This window comes from Equus asinus, chromosome 1 (genome assembly GCF_041296235.1).
Source record: "Equus asinus isolate D_3611 breed Donkey chromosome 1, EquAss-T2T_v2, whole genome shotgun sequence".
Taxonomy (NCBI): domain Eukaryota; kingdom Metazoa; phylum Chordata; class Mammalia; order Perissodactyla; family Equidae; genus Equus; species Equus asinus.
In genome coordinates, this window is record NC_091790.1 from 146317104 (window position 1) to 146339029 (window position 21926).

General features: G+C 36.3%; 1 protein-coding gene across 8 annotated transcripts in view; it reads right to left on the reverse strand.

Annotated features, from left to right (window-relative positions):
* Window positions 1–21926, reverse strand: part of ETV1 (ETS variant transcription factor 1) — a 92324-nt gene that overhangs the window by 17766 nt on the left and 52632 nt on the right. For all 8 annotated transcript variants that reach the window (XM_014863066.3, XM_014863064.3, XM_014863065.3 and 5 more), the window contains 3 exons: window positions 19044–19291; window positions 2340–2408; window positions 646–714 (listed from right to left, as the gene is read on the reverse strand). In XM_014863066.3, coding sequence (XP_014718552.1) covers window positions 646–714; window positions 2340–2408; window positions 19044–19291 — 386 coding nt within the window. The remainder of the gene's footprint in view (window positions 1–645; window positions 715–2339; window positions 2409–19043; window positions 19292–21926) is intronic.

Here is a 21926-nt window from a genome sequence, read left to right on the forward strand (position 1 = left end):
GAAAAGAAGACTCTATCTAACGTGACACCCTTTTCTAACATCTGGGACCTTTTCACTGCAGCAGCAAGTGATATTAAAAAGGTAATGCTCTCCTAACTCCATTTGAAGCAATTACAAAGTAATGCCACATTAGTAATGAACATCTTCCAGAAAAAAAAAACAAAAAAGGACAAACAATCACTAACTAAATGGGCAGCTATGCTGTTCCTGTATTCCATAATGCATCTTTTCATGAACAATAAAGGGAAAGAGTCTGCATTAGTCATCTGTGCATCCACAGTAGCATGCTTTCTGTTCTGCTTTGTTAATTATGGGATCAGCTTTCAATAAATCTCGAACAAGCTGCATGTGCTCAGCAGGGCAATGGACAGGCCCCTCTCACTCTACACAAAGCTCCTCAAGAACGATACTCTGGCTGTATCTCTAAAAATGGGGTCTCTCATAGGGGGAAAGAAAAAAGCTTCCGGATGGAGGAAGGAAAGAGAGAATTTATAAGAGGCAAAGTTTAGCGAGAGTTGAGTGCATCATAAATGATGTGCATAGAAATCTTTAAGTAGGGATGTTGACTGTTTTCAGCAAAGGCGAGGGTGATCTCTCCACTCCCTCTTATAAAAATCAAACCTTGATGTACAATCAAAAACCTACCATCGAATTTCTCTGGGACAACACAGGTGTCATCATAAAACTGCCTGGGGCCCTTTTCAAACATACAGCCTGTGGGGGAAAATAGGATACATTTACTCATGACAGAAATGAAGCTCACAAACAATTTAAAATATAACCATTAACACAAAAATTGGGGTGGAAAAGGACTGTCACTTTGTAGCTCTGTGACCTTGGACACATCCGTTTAACCTCTGTGCCTCAGCTTCCTCATCTATAAAATGGGAACGATGATAAACCATCTACCTTATAGGGTTGTTCTGAGGATAAAATGATTCAATATATGCAAGTTGAGAATAGTGCCCAACACACAGTGATATATGAGAGTTAGCTATTTCTATTATAACTAATCCAAGCATAGAACTCACGTAAACACTGGCAACCTAGGAGTTATAACATTATTATCTCCTTTTCCATTTTCTTCCAAGTTTCATTATTCAATGAGACAAGAGAGAAATCAAAGTGAATTACTGATATTTATCTTGCATTATTACCCTGATGAACTAAAACACATTTGGTTTACCCCCTTGCTTCACTGGAGATATATTCAGCTAGGCTAACCTTCTCATATTTTCATCTTCAATAGCCAATGTAGTTGAAAAAAATTTTCTTTTTGAACTTTCCTTTTTACGGTAACATAACTAAGCTCACAGAAAAAAATGCAAAATAAACTGACAGCTCTTCACAATTGTTTTCTCCCCCAAATATCCTTGATTGCGGACCTTCAGTTAATAGTTGTTATCTTTAATTACCAGGAAGAAATTTCATCTAGGCTAGTCACAGTTTTATTTCTCAAATGTAGTGGTCTCTATGGTGGGTACATAACATTAACAACAGCAGCAACGATAATTACATTGCATTTGTGTGAAATTTTTGGTCTCAAATATTTTGGATTTACCAGCTCATTATATTATCCTTTGGGATACTACTTCTATTTTTGCTTCTATTTACTTCTGTTATTATCATTTAAACAAAACAACCAATATTAGATCTAACCTAGAAAGATATATCTAATTCATTTTACTGAGGACGCATAGCATACTTACACCAAGAACTATGCACATACTTCCCAAAATACTTTAATGGGGATTATATCCAGATAAAACCATTTTTATTCATTACTTTGCATGTTTCAAAGTCTATTAGATCAAAGCTTTCTGATCATGGTTACCATAAACACATCCACAATAAAAACTCCTTCTCTAGCCCTCTTTTGCGAAATTCCATTCTTAACAATAACTTGTCCAAAAATGTAAAATCCAGGATATTTAAAGGCAAATATATTTAAATCTACCATGTTTATTTCAAAACAATGACTCAGGTCTGTAAAGCAAAACTAAAAATTCCTCGAAGATACTTTTCAGTAGAGAGCAGTAAGGTGGGATAATCTATAAAGCACATGTCCTATTTCAAACGGATGTGGTTGTTGGCAAAAAAGAATACAGAAATACACTTTTCTGCTGTTTATATGCATATGAATCATGTTAACAACCACCTACAAGATAGCATGATCTGAAAATCTTCCTTTTACTTTAACAAAATAAAGTTTTAAAATAATGGTTTAGGAAACATAAGTGATTTTTCCCAGAAAATATAATGATTAAGTGACTGCATCCTTGGGATGTCTGATTATGTTGAAAGGTATTCACAAGGAATTTTAATAATGGAAAACTTAACTTCTGTTCTGCTGGGATGAGCCAGGAAGCCTTCTTGTCTCATATAAATGGAGTGGCAGCTAGGCACTTCTGAAAGAAGAAACAACATTGGTCAAAGAAAAGTCTGGAGCTGAAAATGTGCTGTTTATCAATGGACAGAGTGAAGATAGAAAAGTAACAGAAACTGACAGGAGTCTCCACAAGGGGAACCTATCAACACATAGTTAACATTTCAGGTAGGGCCCACACAAGAAATGGAAGAAAGAGAAGCACATCATGGTGAACACTGATACTCTTGAACAGGCATGTGCATTCAAAGTTTTACCCATATCAACCTTACTAAAGGCTGGCTCTACCTGCAACCCCATAGAAACGTGACAGTGTCCTTGAAACAGTGTCATGAGTTAAAATATGTTTTAGGACATTTATGGAATAAATTTGTATATCCCACGGCATTCAAAGCAAAGATCAACAGAAGATTCATTCTGAGTTTACTTCATGAAACCTGGATAGCAATTACTATGAAAAGACAAAATTGCTACATCTCTTAAAATTAGTTCAGCCTTTTAAGGTGACTGCTATTTTTTCCCCCAGATAAAAGCATAGCTGGCTTTTCATTTTGTTAAGCACACAGGTCATATTCAAAACCAGAGGCTATAAAACAGAAATCCAACAATTTTATAGCAAACATGGTTATTACCCTAAGAGTGAGGCCTTGCCTATGTGGCCAAGTTAACTCATCACTGAAAAAATAAATTTGGTTAATGGTTAAACTTGAGTTATAGTGATGGCTGTGTATTTAATATGTTTAGTAGCTTAGATATGGGGAAAAGGAAAGAAATATGGATTAAGAGACAAAAGATTAAAATTCAAGTCCTGAATTTACTCCTAATAAAGCTGCATGACTTTAGCTAAGCCATCATGTGTCTAAGTTTATATAAAATAAAGGGTTGGGTCAGATGTTATCGAAAATCCATTATGGTCCCAAGTTCTTTGATTCTGAATATAGAAGTTTACTCACGTAACCAGAGGTCAATTCATGGGGAAGCCAATGAAGTTTCAAGCTGAGGACCTTCACTTGCAAGAGTCCCTTCTGAGCCTCTGTACCTAACTTTGTACACGCTATTTAATTTTCTTTCTCTTTCAGAAGGTTCCCCAAATTTTATAAGTTTTAGATGCCATAAACCTGGGCCTAACCTTGCATATAACATATATAGGTTCTACAGGAATGTATAAATATATGTGATTAAGTTAACTCTATCTTCTGTATGCGTTATTAAAGCTTTTTAAACAACACATACGAAAATAAATTTATAAAATATATATTATGTGTGCGCTTTAATATAAGAATATGTCCTCCTTTTCACCACTTTTAGTAACCACGACTTCTGAACAAGTAATAAAGAACATTTAAATGAACTGGAATTTAAAAACCCTTATCTCTTCTTAACTATCTGTCTATAGACTTTTGTGCTATGAGAGATAATTACCACTATTTACTTGGCCCAGATGTCATTCTTTCTTATCTGGAATGTTCCATTTTTAAAGTCTATCTGATTTTTTAAAAACGTGACTGGTAATGAATGTCAATCAAAATATGAGACACTTTTTCACAGAAGAAAGTTTCTCTCATGTGGTTTTAGTTAAAAATCTTAATGGCAATCCATAAGAGCAATAACATTTAAAAGTATGTAGGAATCAATAGCTTACAAGTTGAAAACAGTGTAAAACTCATTATCAGATGTTTTACTATATCACGCCTTGTTATATAAAGTATTATGTAGTACGCAATTCTGACCTTACAAAAGGCAGAGTTAACCTTGTTTCCTGATATCAGCACTTATGACAGGGTTGCAGTGTCGTTGATCTGCTAGGTTACCAAATAACAAGCAATCCATTTTATCCTAACTTTTTAACCAATGGTACTTTAAATTAATTTTTAATGTTATTTTGATTTATTGCCATGCATAAGGTCCCTCAAAGCAGCTGGGGCTGGAAGGAACAGTGTTAATGACTCTGCCATCAGCTCAGCAGCTGCTTAGAGGCGAGCATTTTGTTGTACCAATGTTGACACCCTGCCACAAAATACTTTTACTGACTGCTGCCCAGCTGGAGTGTGGCTGTAAAAACAGCTGGCTGGCTCTGGAGGCAGCTAGATGAAAACATATAGGCAAAACTCTATTATATATAAGTGTGACTAAATGCAGTCTTTCCTCCCCAGGGTGGGGAGAAAGAGAGGAAGAGAGGAAATGCAAGCAATTCTGAGAAACCCACTATTCAAAGTTGAAGGAACATCTGATAAAAGTACTCTAACATAATACAAAATAAGCATAATCCTGGAAAACTAGACATTTGACATCAAAGACAGGCTTTGATGGATAATTTCACTAATACTCATGTATCTATTGAACTGGCTGATTTGTTGTTTCCTGTTCTACTTACTCTGGAATATTTTTCACAAATTCTATTTACTAACCTGTGATAGTTAAAGTATACTGATTTAAAATTCATAATAAATTAATGACTTATAATTAGGCTAAAAACCAAAACCCCTACTACATTTCCAAAGGCCCAACTTGTGATCTAAAAAAAAGCACTGAACAGCAATTTAGAAAAAAAATACATATATGAGAATATAATTGTGTTTTCGCCAGCTCTGAATACTATTTATTCCACCCCAGAGTAAATAAAATTAACATCTAGCTCTTGAAATTGAGACACTTGGCTAGCATTGTTTAAATCCAGTCTATCTTTAAAATCGGTGTCCTTTACACAGTCCAGAGAAGCCTGAAAAATTATGGCTAAGAGGAGTTTATTCCCCTAAAGTAACTAAAGTCATGTTATCCTAAAGTGATATCAGTTAATTTATGACTATCAGAGTGGGTCAGACTCTAATCAAATTGTAGAAACATTTCCAAAGTGATTATTCAATCAAATGACTAACATGGTTAATTAGGAGCCATAAACATTGCTCTGAAGTTCATCAAAGTAATGACTTGCCCAGAAAAATTACTGCTAATTAAATTGCCTGCTGCTTTCATTTCTACCTTATCTAATAAAAAATCCAACCAATGAAGTTTGGCATTACATTGTAACTTTTGCTAAATGCTCAACTGAGATCCAAACTAGCTAAGCGGTGACTTCAAAGGCAAAGGTTTTGTGGCAGGGAATGGAGGCACTGCGTATGTATTCACTTAGGTTTTTTCATGGAATGAAACTTGCAAAATTCAGCAACAATGATAAGATGTAATTGAACCTATGCACAAATGTTAAAATGACAGCATATTTGCACTGTCCTCTTACACGTCCACAGATTATAATCTTAGGATCATTCATACAGCATGGTGATTACAAACATGCACCATGTCATCTAATTGACCTGGTTTGCATCTCATTTCTGATATTTTGTGGGAGTATGGTATTTTGTTAGTTATTTAACATCCCTAACTCTCAATCTGCCCATGTGTAAAATGGGAATAATAATGGTGATATCCTTCAGAGGACAGTTGGGAGGACCATACGGGGTAAGATATAGGCAACATTTTGCCCAGTATCCACAAACAGTGAGGATTCAATATATGGTGCTTATTATTAATAACAATTCATTTTTAAGTGAACCTCACAAGTATTTAAACTGAGTGAACCCCAGTACTTAAAACTAGAAATAATTATGTATTGAAATTATTTTTGTATCTTAATTTGCTATTCTTAAATCATGTATCTATTAAGATGGTTGATTTGTTGCTTATTAATGTAATTATTTAGTAATATTCTTCACAAATTTATCTATTAACCTATGATATTTAAAATATATTGACTTATAATTCATTATAACTTTATGACAAGTTTTAAGTGAGAATCTCCGATACATTTTCAAAACATTTGGAGGTACCTCTTTCGAGCTTCTTTTTATTGTATTAATTATTAGCCCCTGATATTTGGTGCTAAGTGACTTTGGTTTAAAAAGTTTTACCTTTAATCTGTAAATTGAATTACGTAAATTTAATTTAGGACAAAGGATTTTTTACTATTTTGAAACATGGACCAAAGAGCCCTACAACATGACATTAGTACTGGGTCAGATCAGCTCGCAGAAACTAGACTGCCTATAATTTGTCACAGATGGGTCCACGGTGATGAAAGCTGATCTAATATGCTGCAAAAATTCAAAGCAGCAAAGCACAGTTGTCATTTTAATGCACTGGTCAATGTAGGGGGAGTTAACAGCAAACTACAACCCAAACTACCCGATTTGATTAGTCTTTACCTTTAGTAACACTGGTAATATTCCCTTTAAATTATGATACACAGGTATGAACATAAACTTGGCTTCTCTGCCTCTTGACTTGCATTTTAAAGCTGTACTAGGAAACAGAATATAGATTTGGGAAGCCTTACCAAAGGTGGGACCACACAGTGCGGTTTAGAATTTGCACATAGAACACTGCTAGGTACTGCCCTGATTTGCATATTTGCTGCCCAGCAGTACAGAATGAAGGTTTCCCTTCAGGGCATGGTTTGCCTAAAGTTTCAGAAGCTACATCAGGCCCAATCAGAAAATATTTGCCACAACTGTCTGAGACATCCTTATAATTTGTTGAAATTGTTATCAAATAGTGTGCAAACCTGCAAACACTTCAGATTGTGAACTCTGAATACAGAAGAAAAAAACACCTCTCTTTAATTTGATGCTTCTGGTTAAATTCTTATAGCAATAATCAACGTAACTTAATTAAGCATTCAAGTCTCTGAGAGTAAATGAGAAATCCCAGTAAAACAAGTTTAAGTTCAATAATGTATTTTAATGTGATTTTGCCTTCATATGAGTATGCAATGTGAATATGGATTGAATACACACTTGACTAACTTCTGGAGGAGGTGCTGTGACAAAATCAAGTCCACCTAAATTTGTGTATTGTATATTGATAATGGTGGAAAACTCAGCACATTGAACGTCCAGAGCCAAAATCTGTGTGTGGACATACATCCAAAATTATCAGATACTTGGTGAAAAATGCATGTGTGTATATGTAAATCAATGTATACATAAGAGTTTAAGCAAGTGTTTCAAAAGCAGGTATCTGTTATCTAAAGAAAAACTGAGCTGTATCAAGAACTAATGACATCAAACTCATTCAAGAAAGATGAGCATTATGACTGATATTGCCCAAGTTTTATCCGTCTTAAGCTTCATGCTTGACTGTTTTGTTTGTTTCTTCTCATTTCCTGGCAAATTTGCAGTTTAATGCTTAAAATCCAAAGGTTTTCTAGAGTGCATAAATAATATGAGCTTTATGAAGATGTATTTAAATACAAATGCATTCACATACATCCTAGTGTAGCATCCTCTGACTCTGCATTTCCACTTGCCACATGAATAGATTTTGTGTAGCTAATGGAGAAAACTATATTTTATAAAGTTTTCTGAAAAGGATGCTAATGGAAGAAAATGTTTTTATACCCATATGACCTATTATAGAACAAACCTAAAAGTAATTAACCCTAAAATAAGGCCCAGTATTAGTATGTCTGAATTCACCTGAGAAAGAAAGCAAGCGTGATGGCAAAAAAGTCATTTTAGGAGACCTATTTGTTGTCAGTCACAAAAGCTCTACGTGAATTTAACATCTTGGTGACTGAACCTCATGTGAAGAAGGCAGAAAAGTTAGACTTGGCTGAAACTTAAGAAGAGCGTGATGAATTTAGTATTACCTCATTCACACTCAGACGAGATCTTTCTGATTCGCATTTTTAGAAAACTGTGAATATAAATAACGTAAAATCTGCAGAGATATCTCTTCCATCACAGCTCAGATGTACTGAATCTACTGTGGATAGACTTTGAGGACAGAGAGAGAACCATGTTAGTGTTTATATGCCTAGCACAGTGTTTGCAAAATCCTAAAAAAGAAAAAAAGTAATGCAGTTATCTGCATTCAGATGCTTTTAAAACTTACAGGTTACAGAAGGTGAGAAAAACAGGACCAAATTTTACCTACAATACCACAAACTTCTCTTGTAAGCACTGGGTTTTCGGGGAACAGTAGCCTACACAAATAATGACCAGATTCAAACAGGATTAGCTTATATGATCTAGTCGGCTCACAAGTTTACAAGTTTTACAAGCCTGTGAAGGTTTTATTAAGTTAGAGTTCAAAATAAAGTTGAAGTGATGGGAGATATAAGCACAACTGTAACTTTGACTATTGATTAGATATTATTGTACTCTGACAATTAACAGAAGTTTAAAAGAAAATATGAGAAAAGATGTCTTTTGCTGCCAAAACAGGCCACAAAAAAATTCTGAAAAGGTGGAAGATTTAAGGTTGAACTTCAACCCTCAATTGTTCCCCTTCTGGAACCTACATGATTTGAAACAAATACATCACAGATTGCTTTGTCCTCTCACTTTCATCTCTCCTTGGATCCCCACAATATTCAGATGATTCATCTTGCTTGCTGTGAACATGAATAATACCAGTAAGAATTTCAGTACTTTTGTGTTTCACAGTCAGAAAACAGTGTGACAGGGTAGTATCCTGTTGGCCTTGCACAATACAATTGTATTAACATAAGAACTTCTCCCTTCTTTATCTTATCCTCTAGCTCCAAAAAATGTATTTGTAAATATAAGAAACAATTATGGCATCTTATTCAAGGACTAGTGATCTTTGAGGAAATCTCCAGAAGTAAGATAAAATCCTTTATTACTGCCTGGACCCCTAATACTGTTTTGATAACTTTACAAACGTAATCATATTTAATCCCTACAAAAATACAAATGGATGGGAATTATTTGTCCCTTTTTATAAATGAGGAAACTGAGGACAAAAGAGATAACAAATCATGCTCAATATGACATAGATAGTAAACAGATTTCAGGCCTAGGATTCAGTATAATATTTCCAGTGTCATACAAAGTGGGTGGTTTTCTTTCTTAATGCTAAGGATAACAAAAACATGTGGATGAAGCAGTGAACTGTGGGGGCCCACACACTGAAAGAAGGGTCACCAGAAAGGAGAGTTCAAAGAGGCTTTTCTAAACTGAAGAGAATAGTAAATAAATCACAATGACACATGCTTGTCATTCGTTTGGATGTGTTTTGTTTTTCACATGTATTTTTGAATATCTATCCTTGTAAAGTTTTCCAGACTGTATTGGAAACAATTAACTGGAAATTCACACACAGACATAGGCTAAAAACAATCATCATCTACTTAATCTGACAAAAATTCCTTGAAAAGATTTCAGTTGTTATTCATATGTTAGGTAAAAATATGTTATGAAATAAAAAGTCTCTCTTTTTCTCTAAACTGTTAGTTAACTCACTTAAGTATAGAAATCCTTCAAGTGCAAAAAAATTCCATAACAATCTTCTAAACCTAAAAACACATACTCAATTATATATATATACGCATATATATCTTTTTAAAAGTAAATAATATTTATCTTTCCTTTCTTCTTCACATTCATGAAACACACACACACACAGGGAATGACCAAAATATGCCTGCTTAAACTGTCTCATTTAATTTCAAATGTCAGTTGTGCATGTAAAAACAGTTGTATGTTCATTTCATCCACTCCCAATGAGTAGTTCTCAGCCCAAGCATCCTGGTTGTCTTCCTTAAAAAGAAACTAAGAATCCCACATTATAACAAGACGCTCCCCTCCCCCTTCTAATTCTCTTTTTTCATGCTAGTACAACTCACAAGCAGCTTATCCCTCCCCTCCCCCTTTCCTGCCTGTAAAATCCAAGTTAGACAAACACTGTGTGGCTAAAATGACATATTTGAATGGAATTCAGACCCACCAGTTCCTGTTTATGTTTCTGATTTGAGAATGTTGTCTTCTCATTCACTATACATTAGGAACACTGCAAGGCCATAAATAGTGTCGGGTTACATGCAGGCAGGACCAATGAGCATTAATCATTACTTCCAGTCAACTGGCAAAAGCAGCAGCTGATGGAACACTACACCCTTCAGCTCTGTATAAATGGACATTCCAGAGAGTAAGAGTGTGTATGTGTGTGTGTGTGTGTGTGTGTGTTTCCTTTCAGTCTCCATTTTATGAATGAAACTCCAGGCTCTATAGAGTCCATTCATGGAAGAGAAATGCTTACAGGGCTCTGCCCCTAGGGATCAATCAGTCATGGGCAAAACTGATATGATTGGTTTAAGACAGCCTTCAGCCTTCCATTACTGACTTAAAATGCAGTCCCTGTCCATTTGACCTGTGTTAATGCATAAAGAGTAAATCCAGATCGTGGTCTCAATTCTCAAATCAAATCACTAGCCAATGCCACTTACTGTAACTGTAGATTTAGAGCATATTTAAGTATTTCTTAGAAAAACTGATATAGTGGTCCAGAGTACTGTTTTGGGAGATTGGCTATTTTAGCTCAGAAACGAATGAGGAAAACTCATATGAGATATGCTAGTGATAAGAAGCAAAGTCAAATTGTGAGGCCAATCCATGACCTCTGTTATAATGACAAAATCAATTAGGAAGACATCACTGTCACTTTTTCAATTGAAGGACCTAAAAATCAAAGATTAAGTGATCTACTAGTCCACAAATCACTGGCTGAGTAAAAGAAAATTATCTTTGGACGTTAGAGAAACAGATAAGATGTTAACATTTTCTGAAGGATCAATAGCTCATTCCCTTAAATTCCCAAGCGATCCTCCAGTTGAATTTCTTGAAGCAATGGTTTAAAAGTTGAGAGGGAAAAAATGAACTGCCATGTTTCAGGAGAAAATGTGGCCACAAGAAAATGATGCTTAGTAATGGAAGGGCCAAGGCTGGGCCTTTGGGAGTGTTAAATATCAGGTACAAAAAGCCAAAGTTCATGGGACCATAATCATCACTGCACTGGAAATTACTAAAGATGGTAATAGTGAAAAATATCTAGAGATTTTAGGAGGAGAGAAAAAAACTATGTATGAGCAATAATGGGAATGATTTGTGAAGAGTCAGTCCCATACTGAACACTATTAAACATATAATAGGTTTTATCAGCCATCTGTAACTTGCTCCTTGACTCCAGAGGGAAGAAAACACTTCTCTCTTCCAATGACTTGAAGCCAGAGGGGAAAATAGTTGCAGTCAACAATCCCTGTATACATCTCTAAAAGACTGCTCAGGGGATCTTTACCATGTCTGTAGAAGAAGGAAAGAGGAGAAATGCGAAAAAGTGCCTGGTCTTTGGTTTTAAACTTGTAAAGGATTGTTTACTATGGCATTATGACAATTTAACATTTATCTTCCAATGTCTAATATCTGGTAAAGAAAATGGTAGAGAATAAAGTTCTGAGTTAAAAATAAAAAAACACCATATTTTGGAGTTCAAAGTTGAATACTTGACACAGCCATGTGGGGAGATGATAAGGATTCCTATAATCTTCCATCCAGAGAAAACATGGACCAGAGCAAGACCACTGGAGTGAACATGCATGAAATTATTAATTTCAAATAACATTTTTTCAAGGCTTTAAAAAAATTCAGTATTCTTTTAGGAAATGCTTTTTAAGGTGGTCCACAGATACATAAATAAAAATGAGGAGATGAACCTGAACATTTTCTAACGTAATACTTCATATTTTTAAAAAATATGATTTTTGATCATGGAGACTTCCTTTTTGGAAATGATGACTCTTGCTAGTTTATGGCCAGAACTGGATATTCGAAGTAAATATCAGTAGTCTTGTCTTCTACTCTCTCTGTTCTAGACAATTTTAATTAGCATTTTTCAACAGTTTATTTTTGTAATCACTGAATTCCTTGTGTTTCTTGAACAATATTTTTGGTTGTTTACCTATGTGTAACTCAATTGTTCAGAAAGGATGTAAGGAAATTTAGTAGAAAATATGTATTTCTCTGAAATAGATATCTTCTAAGTAAATAGTAAGAAATCATTTTAAAAAATAATATACTCTGATGATAGCATTTCTAAGACATTATTATAGTCATAATAGTAACAATCATATAGTAATAGTTTAGAGATGGACTACTAAGTAATTTTCTCCTTCTGAATTTGGTTGTTTTTTTTTAATTTTGTGCAAGTTGTGTCAGTTGATTGAGGCCCTATCAAATCATCTCCAAACACATAAAGCGCTATTTATGTTTCTGTGTGGCTGCAGAAAATATTGTTCTTCTTGCTCTGCTGTCCACTGATTTCATCTTATAACTTTTACTTTACAGCCATATTATATGCTCTGTAAGGGGAATCCCAATCAGTGCTTACTAGAAGCAGCACCGGGAATTACTTCACTACTTACCCTAATATATGATTAAGACGAGGACCCACCAACACAGCAAAACACACAACAACACTCACAACATAAAAATCTTCCTGTCTTACCACTTCAGAAACCTAAGAGTAGCTAACTTTCTTGATTAAAGTGCCTGGGCTTCTGTGAGTACCAGATATATTTGTCAGCTCTGACGAAGGAAAGTTCAACATATTCCTAGTTTTAACATATTCAACATGAGGTAAATATTTTTTCAGTACCTATTTCATTTCTCTGCCTGCATATAATTTTTCTACATCCTAAGGACAGATAGCACTTTCTAAATTTAAAGATTTGTCTATCCGCCTTCTTCAAAGTCCCAAGGTGATGAAGAAGTATATGAGGAATGCGGGAGAGATTTCTCAGAGGAGAATGGATGGATTTAAAAATGGAGGGCTCTTATTCTCCCAAAGGGAAACTTTCCTTACATTACATATTGCAGTCCCTCATAAGCTTTCTGGGAAAAATCAGATTTGGCTGACAAAGGGCTGTTCTAGTTAAATTTTAACCTATCGAGCTATCAAGAGTTTTAACAAAGAAAGAGTGAAGTCCAATAAGAAGGCTCAGACAAACTGAAAGTTCATATACTCAAAGAATTTTAGAGCTGCTTGGGCCATTAATTTGCTTCTTTTCCTGCTAATTATTATTCAGTTTTTTCCAGAGGAACTCTTAGGAAAAGTCTCTTCCTTGACAATCTCAACTCTTGGCAATGTTTATGGTATATATAATTTTAAAGGAAACAGGATGCATTTTAATCCTAAATATCACGTGAAGTCCTATATTTTCCTATCGCACAACAGCGAGCATCTAACAATTAGAATAAAACTGGCGGACCACTTAGTGTGAAATGTACACCCCCAAATTAGGATGACCACACTTTAGGTCTTAGAGTAGATGCTGTCATTGTCCTAGATTGTGCAGAGCTTTTAAAAACCATAGAAACATACTTAGTCCAAACATTAGAGAAAAGGATCAATATTATATGTAAAAAACTGTGCATTAAAGTACTTATTTTGGACAATTGATTAGAAAGACAGACTGTAAACTATGCTGTAAACTAAGAATAAGAAAACCTTGGTTCTAGTTTTGGCTGTTTTACAAAATATCTAACTGATGGTAAGTGAACTTAGATAAGGCTTAGATACATTTTTATCTGTACAACTGAGGGGTAGAGAAGGAATGTGAACCAGGTGATCCAGAAGAGCTTTCACGAGTTTTAAGATACATAGTTCTACGAAACAACTATTTGTACCAACTTCCCAATTTAAAATAGTGCTAACATTTGCCACCACATAAATGTTACGCGCCTCCAAGTTGAAACAAGGCCTCATCAGTACTAGCAGGAAGGGCCCCAGAAAATACAATTCAAAAATACAACAACATTTTCTTCAGGACACACGTGATGTCAGCTTTCTCCTCTACCCTCTACTTTTACTACTTCCTCTTCTGAAGCTCAAGGTATGCACTTTCCCCCATTTTCTCAGTTCAGCAACCTTCATCACGTCCCTGAAAGTTCTCTTTTCCCACTCATTATTTCCAGCTCTTAGATTAAACTTCACCACATGGCTGGGAGGCAACTTTGAAACTCATTAGAGTAATAGAAGGGGCCTCCAAGACTAAAAACACCTCATTAACGTGTTGTCCTTCCAATCAACTCCTAGGTTAAGATTTTAATGCACTCCAACTTGAAAGGAGCACAGCACCAACAGTGGGTGGGACTATAAGCACTGTGCAGGGAGGAACCTGAAACCCACAAGGAGCACATTAATTCTCCTCCCACCTCTAAGGCAGCCCTGGACGCAAACTAACGCAAAGTCAGGTAGGTTTGCAACGAATGAGAATCTAATGTCATCCTTTATTTAGCATTCTTTTCACTTATAGGACTGCTGTGATTAATTTGGACACTTTTCTTCTTAAACTCTAAATGGGTTATTTTAAAACGCACTTATTCTGTCTGATCAGGAAAGTAGTGCGTAAGCATTGTTAAAATACAAGGCACTTTATAGACAAAATAGAAATTGCCTATAATATCACCACCCACAGATAGCCACGGCATTTCTGTACTGGGTCTTATTTTGAATCACTTATGCTTTACATATATATATATTCAATAGTCTCATTTCATTAAACATTTTTTAAAAATCTGACTTCTAATGGCTGTAATAATATTTCTGTTATAGATAGCCATACCTATTTTACCATTCAATTACTATATATTTGTAACATTTCTCTTTCTCAAACATTCATTGTGTCTTTCATTCCTTAAGATAATTTCCTGAGTGTGAAATTACCTGATCAAAGCGTATGAACGTTGCATGCTAGTATTTTCTTGAGTCAAACTTTAGTTTCATGGGCCTACCTCCTCCTAAAAATACTACCCTAAGCTATCAAAAATAAATTAAAAATGAAACAAAACACCAACCAATCAAAGAACACATACAACTCTAATAAAATATGCTGTTGTGAATATCTAAAATATTTGCCTTATTGGGCATTCTGAGCCTGGAAAACCCCATATGCAAGCATGAAAACGACAAAATAACCATGATTCTATGAAAAGGGGGCAGTGCATAAGGCACTCCAAATGAAGCACTCAATCCTTTTTATATAGTCACTTCGCCATAGGGGCAAGAAAGAGAAAATCGTGTTGGATTCAGGAAAAACCAACCAACCAACAAAAAACATACAAACTGCTTTGTGCAGCACTATTAGGCTAGAGAAGAAAAGGAAAACAACAATAATCAATGTAATTGGACTGTTTAGAATTTAATATCATAATATAATCACTATCACACTGTACTGGTTCACCAAATTAGCCCTAAATGTCATTTTTTTATCACTTTGGTGTCTTCTGATTCAAGTTTTTTTCTCTTCTCCTGAATAAAAATTTCTACTCTACTAACATACTATTTTGCATTTTTTTAGCTTAAATACCCAGCAGTTGAAATTGCATTCCTGTAATTATAATTACAACTAATAGACCTTCCATTTCCCATGTCATAATTAACGTCAGGCTTTATTAGAGCATAATCATGCTGCCTTTTCACTTACAAAGCTTCTTTTATTTTCACAACATTTACGTTATATTGAATTAAGCAATAAAAAGTTCTAGAGGCCTTCTGAAAGAACAACCTTTGGATCATAGATGCTAAGAAAACTGACTATGACCCTTTTTGCGCATTGTTTTTAAATTACATAAAATATTTTCTAGTGTGTTATTGTTCAATATCAACAAGTGAACCAAGAAATCAATGATTCAGTGATAAGTACATTAGATTTCCTAAAAAGGTTATTTAATGTGCTCTCAGCAAGGATGAAAGAACTAACGACAACAAAACAAAACACCTGGAGATCAGACTTGTTGACTGCAGTGTATGACATATACAGACATGTCAACTTAATTGCAGCAATTTGGTGGCCAGTAAAATACATTTTGATATGCACAGATTAATTTTTCATAGGCCCTGGTTACACTGTTGCTTCAGTTCTTTTAGACCACATTCAGAAGACACAACTTTACCATTTATTCAAGCAAAACAGAACTGAATCCTATTGGCAATACTGAAACTGGAATTCAAAGGTATCATACCACTTCGGCCATTTGAAATATAATTTAGAAGGGAGAAAGTAACATAAATTAATAGCTTCTCAAATATTAAACAAGTGTTCCACAAATCATTTGCAAGGTATATGGTACACTTATAAAAGAGATGCCCTACATACCTTTAAAATATACTGGACTGTAATGGACTGAATGATTGTGCCCCCCAAAATTCATTTTTGAAGCCCTAATGACCAATGTGGTATTTGGAGATGAGCCCTTTGAGAGGTAATTAGGATTAGATTAGGTCATAAGGGTGGGGCCCCCATGGTGGGATTCCTCCTTTCCTCTCTTTCTTTCTACCGCGTGAGGACATTGACAAAGTGGCCATCTGCAAGCCAGGAAGAGGGCCCCCACCAGAAAGTGAATCTGCTGCCACCTTGATCTTGAACTTCCCAGCCTTTGGAATGGTGAGAAATAAATGTCTGTGGTTTAAGCTTCCTAGCCAATGGTATTTTATTATAGCAGCCTGAGCTAAGACATGAGCTATGCTTTTTAGGTTATAAGTGACTGAATCTGTGCTTTTGAGGGTTGGACAGTAACTGACTCTGAAGTTTATATTCTGTATGGCTCACAAATAATGCAATTAAATTACAGCACCAGCTCCTATTTTTTGCCCTCATTGGATTATTTAAATCTCCTTCTTATTTGGTTCACATCTTCTCAAGAAGAGTTACATATCCTCAACACTATGTCACATATAATTTTATACATAATATAAATATGAGGAGAAAATATGTATGTATGTGCATATGTATTTGTGTATATACCAAAGAATCAAGAAAATGGTTTCAATGTTAATCTTACTGGGATTATACATATAAAAACATTTCTAGAACACACAAAGGAACTTTAAATGCTATGCTCTACAATCCGGTTGAACCAATTATTTGGGCTATTTTATATGACTTCCATGTGAAGTTTCTTGAAATCATGGTGAATTAGAAAAACATCAATTTAAATTGATGCATCAAATTAAAATGTGGTTTAGAGAATAAGGATAACATCAGTTAGCAGGATTTGAAATTTACAGAGAAAAATGAATCTGGTTTATAATAAAGTCCATTGTATTGCAAGATTCTTAATTATTGATGTAAATTATGGGCAAACATAAAAGGTTCTAAACTGAAACCACTATGGCACATTTCAAGATAGTCTCTAAACTACAGGGCCTGGGGCAATCATCCAAATAAAGGCCTTCACCTCATATGTTTAAATTATTAAAATTAAAACCCAGTCAAACAAACTGATAAATAAATATATTCTCTCCTCCCAATCTTTGAATATATACCATCATAGCAACCTGGAATGTCAGATCAAATCTAGAATTTGGGGAAATCTCTAAGATTTGCACTGGAATAGGATAGCAGGGAGCCAGTTTCCAGTCTTCAGACCCCAGCCCACCCCACTTCCTGCCTCTCTTCCTATCCCTTGACCCCACATTGTGCCACACCATGGGCACCTCACACACAGGCATATGGGCGCATCCAAGCTCCATCCTCATCCTCCCACAAACAGCTGTCCCTTGGCCACCTCCTAGGACCTAGGGGCATCCACAGGAGCAGTGTGCTCCGCCTTCAGAAAACTGCACTTGGGATAAACATGCTCAGGTTCTGGAAGTGGACTCAGGGCCAACTGAGCAGGGAATTCATGGGTCCTGGGTAGCTGGTACTCTTTCTAGAAGTGGAGGCGTGGCCTCTGAGTGGGCAATTCCTCTCAGTCCTCTAACCTTGCCAAACGAGGAAAGGAGGCCAGAGGGAGACTCTCTGCAGTAGGGCTCCCTCTCGGTGAGCTTTAAGGGCAGTTCATATCAAAGCAGGTAATTTTATGCAAGTTGAAAATTCAAGACCTAGAGACAATTTTCTTTCTTCAAGTAGAACTGATAGAAAAACTCAGCAGAGTTATTTCAAGAGAAGCAATGGTTCCTTCATAAAGAACATCCATAACTTTGCATCCCAAAAGGAAATTACATTGTTTTCAAATACTTCCAAGTCCACAACAATCTACTGACCAATTACAATAATAATATTAATATTTCGCAAGTACACAATGCCCTTCTTATAAGCATTAGCTTTTATTTCATACATTTTTCAAAATTCCTGAGATGTTTGAAAAGCAGATGTCCTGATTTTGATATTATAATAGGAGAAACTGGGCACAGATGAGTTAAAGTAATTCTTCTAAGGTCTCAAGGTCAAATGCTGGCAAAGTTGGTGGTAACATTTGCGATAGATTTAAGCGCTCCTTACTTTCAGGAAACCTCTCTTCTCCGTCTTGATATACTACTTTGTGGGGCCTTTCTGACTCAGTGAGACTAAAGTTAATCTCTATGAATAAACCATAAATCTTTATTTTTGCTATTCCTCTCCTAATATGTAAGAATCCATATTTTTGGACAATTGAAATCTTGCCACCAATGAAAGAAAAAACAAACAGTTCCAAGCAATGTGATCTAGTACAGAAAAATATTGCTTTCTGTAAAATTGTTATTAAATTATTAAATAGCGCTGCTGTAGCAAAATGGAAAGAAAGCTCAGAATCAAGAAAAGAATGACAATGTTACTCTCTGAGGCTGAGAGTGTGCTTAATCTTACAAATTGCACTTTTTTGGACTGGTTTCATTTATAGACACTATTTCAACTATCAGCTCATGCCAAAATGGTTTGATACTCCAACCCTCCATAGACAGGGGAAAAATTCAAAGAAGGGATAAAATCGGAAAGATTCCACAAAAAATGGTCAGGAGCCACCCAGTCTGGCGCCAACACTAATCAAAGTGTCAAGCAAGTAAAAAGATGTCTTGATTGTAACATAAAGCATGGGCCTACCTGAATCATATGCAAAATCTCTGGGTTCCTGTTTAATCATCAGAGGAGGGGGGAAGCTTTGGCTGGCTGCACCACCAACCATGGTGTTGTGTTCATACACTGGGTCGTGGTACTCCTGCTTAAAGCCTTGAGGTGGGAAGGGGATGTTTGGCTCAGACATCTGCCGTTGGTACATAGGACGTCCTTCCCTTGGCATTGTCGGCAAAGGAGGAAAGGAATTACAGGGTTCAGAAAGCTGGCGGCGAAATCTAGGAAATAAGAGAGCATGTTTCAAATAAAATGGTAATAAGGAATACTCTTTAAAATACTGGCATGATTTTTAACTACTTAGGTAATGAACATGATACTAACCGACCTGAAGCGTGAATCTTTACCAAAAACCAAATTTCTCCTTCCTGGGTAAGTAGCACTGTGCTTTTTAATCATAATTTGACTTGTGTTCCCTCACTAGTCTCTTGCAGCACCATTTCAGCACATTGCAATAAGTTAAAGATGTGCTTCGAGTAGTGATAGGAGAGCAGTGCACTATTTTGAGAAAATATGTATCCTGACAGTTAAAATGCCCAATTCTAAATCAGTTGGATCGTTTTCCATATTTCTATATTAAGAGGGTCTCAAATAATCATATACAAGAAAAAAACAGGAAAAACAGAAAGAATCTAATCTTAAACGACATCCCCTTTTATTCTGTTACCAAACTAATCAACAAACAAACAAATCAACCAAATAAAAGGGAAGGCTTTCCTTCCCTTACCAGCAGTTACTGAGGAAGCAAGAGAGAAACGACTCTCTTCTCAAATGGGGAGGATTCAAATCTTCAACAGTGTCCTAAATCACATGGTATTCTAGTGAGAAATGAAACTGGGAAACATTACAGAGACTGAAATCCAAGCTGGCTTTTAAAAGATCACCTTTTTTTTTTTTTTTAAAGATTTTATTTTTCCTTTTTCTCCCCAAAGCTCCCCAGTACATAGTTGTATATTCTTCGTTGTGGGTCCTTCTAGTTGTGGCATGTGGGACGCTGCCCCAGCGTGGCCCGATGAGCAGTGACATGTCCGCGCCCAGGATTCGAACCAACGAAACACTGGGCCGCCTGCAGCGGAGCACGCGAACCCAACCACTCGGCCACGGGGCCAGCCCCTTAAGACCACCATTTTACTGTCAAATAGCAACACAGAACAGATTGGCTTCCAATAACTCCAAACAAAATATCAGGATGATAAAAACAAGCATATAATACGCCGCAGGCCTGCAAAGATGAAAATAATGTGTATGTGTTGCATTGATTTGGGACAAGGCACGCTGTAGGTAATGAGGAAGTTCTGAGGCCTTGGCAGAAGGCTGAGAGTGAGTCTCTGTGTTCCTTCCTTCTTGGTTATACTGTGTAATGATTGGCTACTCACATAATCGTTTGGTTCTGTGTTTCTCATCCATAATATCATTGACCCACCACAAAGATGTAGATTAATTAAAGATTTAAAAGTGGTCTAAAAATGCCCCAAGAGTGCTTCAAAATAACCTATCCAACATTTCTATGAGCAAATATAAGCCTGTTAACTCCCCCCACCAACACTAAAAGCATTCCTGAGACTTTAATTTGGAAAGTTAACATTTAATTTTGGTAATGTTAAATAAAAATAAGGTAAAAGGTAAAGAAAGGCAAAGCAATTGCTTAAGCATTTCTAAGAACACTCCATACTGTGATTTAACTCTAGCCTCACCAGCTACCATGGAAAGCACTGAAATTTCACCTACACCTGTAGAAAACAAACTTAGAAACTCAGATATCGCAAAACAGTTAGGCTGACTGGCACTGCATTCATTTCCCTTCTCTTGCTTATTTCATTAGCCAAAAAAAGAAACAGAAATTATCATTAAGAACTGTCAAGGAGTGAATCAGAAAATTGTAACTTGAAGTTATAATAAGAAACCAGCTCACTTGTGAAGCCTTAAAAGGAAGTTAATAATACTTGTACTAAAAGCTTCGTAAGGAAGCGAGCCATTTGTTTTTACGAGTTGACCTGATTCTACTCAGTACTTGCTGAGGACCACGTATATATCAAACACACATGCTTCATAGGAGGCTACAAGTGTTTGGTGCCAATCTTATCAGCCACTGACCAACCGTAAAAAGAAAGTGACTCAAGAAGCTTCTGGAAGCGGGTTAATGGGTAAGGAGAGCATGCTGATGAACTCTTGGATAAAGAAAAACAGTATACACAAGTGGCAGGAAACACTGAGAAAAAGAGACAGGGCTCCTGAACAGTGGGTTCAGGAAACCGTGCCAAAGGGCTGGCCCGAGGAGCAGAATGAGCCTCAGGAGAGGAAGCAGGGTGCAGCCCAGTTGGCCATAAAGCATTCCCAGAGTGAGGTGGGGTGCCAGGGCTGGAGGGGGCTATTTGAGGAAAGGATCTGTTCCCAGAGCAAATTTGCCATTTATAACTGAGGGACTGTCAGTTGTTGGCTAGAGCCCTCCAAGAAATCCTCCTCAGAAACATACGGCTTCAGAGATTTTCCTGGGATTGGCCAGCTGGTACTATCCTCACAACTCAGTGGGGGGCAGTGGGAAAAGACCCCGAGCTTCCCTCTTATGGTTCCGGGCCGGCTGTTCTCAGTCTCCAATGTTTGACTTCAAGTAGAGAAACTAAAATGGATTTGGCTAAAGCATTTCAAGTTAGGTCACCTCAGAACAGGCATACTGCTTGATCAGCAGTCACCTTCCATAGCTGTTTTGCACGAACGGCATACTAGGCAATCTAGAATTCTGGCACTCAATTCAAGGGTGAGAGATTCAGGTATCAAGAAATCTGGGAAGTCACAGAAGTGGACAAAATAAAACTTGCTTTCTTGTTTGTACTCTTTTTCCCTTTTAGTCCTGCACAA